This window comes from Micromys minutus (genome assembly GCF_963924665.1).
Source record: "Micromys minutus genome assembly, chromosome: 8".
NCBI lineage: Eukaryota > Metazoa > Chordata > Mammalia > Rodentia > Muridae > Micromys > Micromys minutus.
In genome coordinates, this window is record NC_137977.1 from 72,624,390 (window position 1) to 72,630,389 (window position 6,000).

General features: G+C 35.3%; 1 protein-coding gene across 1 annotated transcript in view; it reads left to right on the forward strand.

Moving 5' to 3' along the window:
* Window positions 1–5,433, forward strand: part of CD226 (CD226 molecule) — a gene marked incomplete at both ends in the record, with an annotated part of 66,248 nt that extends 60,815 nt beyond the window's left edge. The window contains 2 exons of the mRNA XM_080920128.1: window positions 4,439–4,496; window positions 5,320–5,433. Of these exons, the coding sequence (XP_080776254.1) occupies window positions 4,439–4,496; window positions 5,320–5,433 (172 nt within the window). The remainder of the gene's footprint in view (window positions 1–4,438; window positions 4,497–5,319) is intronic.
* Window positions 5,434–6,000: the final 567 nt, after the last annotated feature.

The window sequence follows — 6,000 nt, forward strand, 5'->3', positions numbered from 1 at the left end:
ATTTTGTTTTACATGTACTTTATGCTCATTGTAACTATTAAGTTTTCAATGCATACTATCAAACCTTTAAAAAAATCAAGTACTTACTAAAAATATATTCATACAGTTTTATATAAAAATTATTTTAAAATCTGAAAAAAAGTACTGACAAAAATGTATTGTATAATTTTATGCAAACAATGCTTAAAATCTGTACATTTATCTTTGTTTTGTAAAATAAAGTTGTTAAAAAATACAAAAAAACTTAGGGCTTAAAGGTGTGGCGAGAGAGAGAGAGAGAGAGAGAGAGAGAGAGAGAGAGAGAAAGAGAGAAAAAGAGGGGGAGGGGTTCAGGCCCTTTTGCCTAGTATATCTCATACTTCTTAACTTTAAGTTTATTAGATAACTTTTTATTCTATGTTCTAACTGGAGTGTCAAGTGCTCAAGGAAGGAAGAGGCCAGTATTTGAATATTTACATTTTGCATCAAAGGTGACTTGCTTCTAGAACTCAGAATAATCTTCATTTATATTTTCCATGTTACTACTCCCACCAAACCTGAATACATTTGTTTAAACTGGAACTATTCATTTTTTAAATGTATTCATCTCTCTTCTCAAAAAAAGAAGGATTTTGCTACCAAAATACGGGACGAAACAGGCATATAATATTTTTTTGACAAATGAATAAATAAAATTTCATTCTTCCCTTGCTGATAATATTAACTCCACACACACATACCACACACACACACACACACACACCCAAAGCTTATTATTATGCTTCTCAAGCAGATTTATATGTCCTGTCTCCATACATGACCTCTAACTCTTTTACTGTCACTGGATGTTAATAACATTTTTACTCCCCTTTTTTGCTTTCAGACCCACTTTCTCCCTCTAACCTGCCGATTTTACCTATTTCTTCTTTTGAAATAGGATTGGTGATTTCATTGTCCTGATTGACACTGGCATTATTTTCCCAAAAACACCAGGATAATCTTACAACTCATTAAGCCAACCAGGTGCCTTGCTTCCTGAACTAAGAATAATCTTCATTTTTATTTTGCATGTAACTACTCCCCCTAATCCTGATTACTTTTGTTTAAACTGGAACTATTAATTTTTTGACATATTCAACTCTCTTCTGAAAAGAGAAGGATTTTGCTTCCAAAATACAGTTTCCCTAATTTGACCTCAGTCCTTTTGCTTCATTCAGCATGCAAGACACTTGTCCCCTTTCCTTATGCGAGAGGTCTGTCCTGTCTTGATGTTTCTTCAAATAGACATGATGTCATTATCTGGAATAATCTTGTCCTCTTCGACTGCCATCCCTTGTTCTTTTCTTTGTATGCCAATTCTTTTTGTGGTTGTTAAGCTTTTCTGTATATGGGATGGTTTTGTGTGTGGTCTTCATCTTTAGTGTTTGATTGCATAATATGTCTAAATAGTGCATATTCAATAGGTGTCTGCACAAGTACATTGAGACACAGGGAAGTCTAACCTTTTCTCCCATCATGGTGGCCTTAAGTTTTTTTTTTTCCTGAGCGGAAAATACCAAGTTAGGAAAAGACCCTCAAGTGTTAGTATTACAAAAAATTCTATATCATAGGAGAACACGGGACAGGCAGAGGAGCTGAAACAGTGAGTATCAGAAGGGACGTTCTGAGGGACACAAATGTTGGACATGATAGGTTTTGCTTCTTGAAATTCATTGATTTTACCTGAACTACTAAACGGAACCAGAGGGTACATGCCTTTCCTTGGTTAAGTGTTATAAAAAGATTAGCAAGCTTGACTGCATAATCATAGGTGAAAAGTACAAAAGCAAGGGCACTCGCTCTTACTGCCTTGCCACTGGGCTGTTCGGTTGTTACTTCAAATGGAAATGCTTTGAAAACTGACCCAAGGTTTATAGTGATGACCCAGAGCCCTGTGTCTTACCATTTAGAATAATTCTTCAGCTTCAGATATGCTGACTGGGACAAAAGCCAAAGTAAATTCAGACTTTACTCTTGACACCTAGTCACCTGTGATTCTGACGCTTTTGGAAGCAATTCCTTTGTGTTGGGTATGTGCTGTTCCCATGTAGAGATGAGAAGAATGGCAACAGTGAGTGAACAGGGACAGGCGATGTACAGAGTGCTGCTCAGAATGAAAGGAGCTAACATTTATTCTTGATATGGACAACTGTTAGGTGAAATTTAATATTTAGTGAGAAAAATGTTGCTTATTTGTGTGTGTGGTATAAATGTGCAAATGACATTTTAAGCAAATACAATGTCTTGTGGAAACTCTCCTCTTTTTAGCACTGAAAATGTCTCCTATTAGGAAGTACCTTACAATTAGACAAATGAGAACAATTGTCCAACTAACTATATTGTAAAGATAAGAGGATCAGCATCATGAGAGATACTGATCACTTGCCTAGCACATAGCATAGCACAAGTAACATAGAGAAAGGTATGATATCTAGGCCAAGTTCTCTATTATTCACTACCTTGTATGCTCTAGTGTTATATAATTATAGGTAAACACACAGATAGGCACATAAATACACACAAAGAAACACAGATACATATGTAGTCACACAAACACACAGACAGGTATAGACACACACATATACAGGCACACACATACAAACACACAGAGACACATGTATAGACACATATAGATATATACATACAGAGGCATACACACATACACACACACAATAATTTATTAAGAATGACAACTGAACAACTGGCCAAAAGTATAGCATTGATCCATGCCTTGGTTTTATAATATTCAAAGGAAATAGGGATAACAATTTTATCACAAAATTTCTTGAATGAATAAAAAGCAAACTGTTACAACCACTCTGGAAATCAGTCTGGCAGTTCCTCAGAAAACTGGACATAGTACTATCTGAAGACCCAGCTATTCCACTCCTGGGCACATAGCCAAAAGACAATCTAACATATAACAAGGACACGTGCTCCACCATGTTCATAGCAACCTTATTTATAATAGCCAGAAGCTGGAAAGAACCCAGATGACCTTCAACAGAGAAATATATACAGAAATGTGGTACATTTACACAATGGAATACTACTCAGCTATTAGAAACAACGACTTTATGAAATTCTTAGGCAAATGGATGGAACTCAAAGCTATCATCCCGAGTGAAGTAACCCAGACACAAAAGAACACGCATGGTATGCACTCACTGATAGATACTTGCCCCAGAAAGCTCCAAATAGACAAACACTTCACGGATTTTATGAAGCTCAAAAAGAAGGAAGGCCAAAATGTAGATGCCTTAGTCCTTAGAAGGGAGAACAAAACACTCATGGGAGGAAATACTTCTTGTATTTAATCTAGTTTTTGCTGTCGTTCAGTTCGAGTCTTGTCTCCTAGGGAGATAAAGAGAGACAAACCTAACAGTTTTCAATTTTCTTGGCTATAGTTATTTTTCTACTATTCAATTGTAGTATCTTTTTTTGTTTCTCTTATATTTATTCTTTTGATATTTCACCCAGAACTTTGGTTTTCTTAGATGAGTGTGCTGTGCAGTATGGCTCTGGATGGTTTATTTTTACTAGTGACTCAGAGTAGAGACGCCTTGGTTTTAGATGGGAGGTCTTTAATTTCAACACCATTACTAACCCATGAAATGCCAGGCAAGATGCTATTCACCTCTGAGCACTGTTATCTAATCTATTAGAACTTTGATGTACTTTAAGTAAAATAATAATACAGGTAATTTATAATAAGACCTGTCAATTGTAAGTGAAACTTAAGTTAATTATTATTGTCATTCAGTACATTTCAGTGATGGCCTTTTAAAGAAGTCCAAAAGTCCAAAAGATAAAGGATGTTTTGATATTAGTTCACTATATTGTGTCTTGTAAAAACACTGTGATTAATTGCTAATGCATTCTTCCTGGAGAGCCATGTAGCTGTCTTCATCTATGAGCACATTTAGAATAGATAAGTGTGTTGTTCTTTTCATTGCTGTGACAAAACACCTGGAAGGCAGCCGTAAGGAAGAAAGATTTATTTTGACTTGCAGTTGAGAAGTACAGTAAACAATGACAAAGAAATCATGGACGCAAGAGTACAAGTCATGTGGTAATGTATCCATTCAGGAAGCAGAGGGAAGTCATTCCTGGTGTATTTTCTTCTTGTAAGCCTTTGACACCAGCCTGTAGGATGCTGATGCCATATATAGCACGAGTCTTCTTTCTTCAGGTAAAAATTTCTGAAAACAAAAATTATACTCAGAACCATGTTTCCATGATAACTTTACATCTTGTCAAGTTGAAAATCAAACATCACCATAGAAAATGTATACATGAAACAACTATTTGTAGCCACAACTACTTATTCAGTAAGTACATAAATGGCTGGGGACACAGGAAGGATTTGAACAGTACAGATAACCAGTATAGTTAATGTTGTCCTGAATTTGTATTCCAGGAAGAGAGGGAGACAGGTGAGAACTCCGCTTAAAGAGCCCCGGGATAAACAGAGTAAGGTAAGTTGGTTATCATTGCTCCCATTTGTTTAAAAAGTCTCCTGTAAGAGCTCTTTTACTTTTAGCTGTGTATCCTATTGCTTATTTTCCTTTTAATGGCCCTACAATGCTATCGCTTGTGATTCAAGTATCAAGTTATCCTCTTATTTTTAATAATTTTTGAAGCCAAGATTTAAAAAAATATCAGTATGAAAAATTTAAGCCTGTTTTCCTAATTCTTGTAAAGCTGAGGCAGGAAGATTGTGAGGAAAACAGTAACAATTACACTGTTATGATTATAGTCAGCAAGACACATTACCAAACTTTGCACTATATGTGTTTCCATAACACAGTGTACAAACCTGATAGTTTAAAACACCAGACATATATTCCTTTTTTGTGACTGAGAGTTTAAACAGACAAACAAAAACAAACAAACAAACAAACAAAAGAAGGCTCGAGAAGGATATCTACTTCTTGGGTAAATCTGGTCTTCTACTTGTATCGGTTTTAGGTAGCTGCCTGAATTCTCCACAGCCTTTGGGAAAATATACTAGACTTTGTGTAGGTAGAGGACATCTTATTTGAACAAGTAATCAGCATAAGAATGAACCTGATAATATGCCTTAAATTTACTTACTGTTTATTCCAGTTGTGTAGATTAAGAATATAAATTCTAAAATACATTTTAGAAATAAGTTTTGTATAATAACGTTAATGTTTTACCAAATTATCTATAATGGAAATATGACTTATATTAGTATATTTGGAGGGCTTTATAGAATACTTTCATTGAATGCTGAAATTTAGTGAACCACTCAATGTTCTGCTATTTATTTTGTAGGTACCCACCAACTGCAGAAGTCTCACTTCTCCCATCCAGCATACAGATGATGAAAAAGAGGACATTTATGTGAACTATCCAACTTTTTCTCGAAGACCAAAACTAAGATTCTAAGCTGGTCCTTTGACCTGGCTACATTAGTGATGACTTCTATGGCATGAAAATTTACCCATGCTTTTCTCACCACCAGGATCTACGTTCAAAACAAAAAAATTGATTGAACTTTATTACCTGGAAATATTCTTAACAGAGATGCATTTGGAAACCCAAATCTAATTAACTTACATGTTCAAAGAACCTTCTTCCATTATGTACAAAACAATCTAGAGAAGATTAAGGACAACATTGCTTTCTTGCTTTCTTGAAATTCTTTGTGAACATGAAGTTGTTCCTGGCTCCTTCCTATGGTGTTGGTCCTACTTACATGCTACTGGTTCAACCCTCATACTGCTTCTCTCATTTTCGTCCATGAGTTGCCAAGAACATTTGGTAAAAGTTTACTGGTTACACACAAGGAACAAAGTTTATTATTCACTCATTAGCAAGAAGGTAACATTACCATAAAGGTTTTGATGATCTAACTTAGCTATAGGTTCATTACCAGGTCTAAAGCATTACTTAGGAATTCTGAGTATTGCTAAAAAGGAGGTTGAAAGGGACCTAGAAGTTGAGTTATTCCTA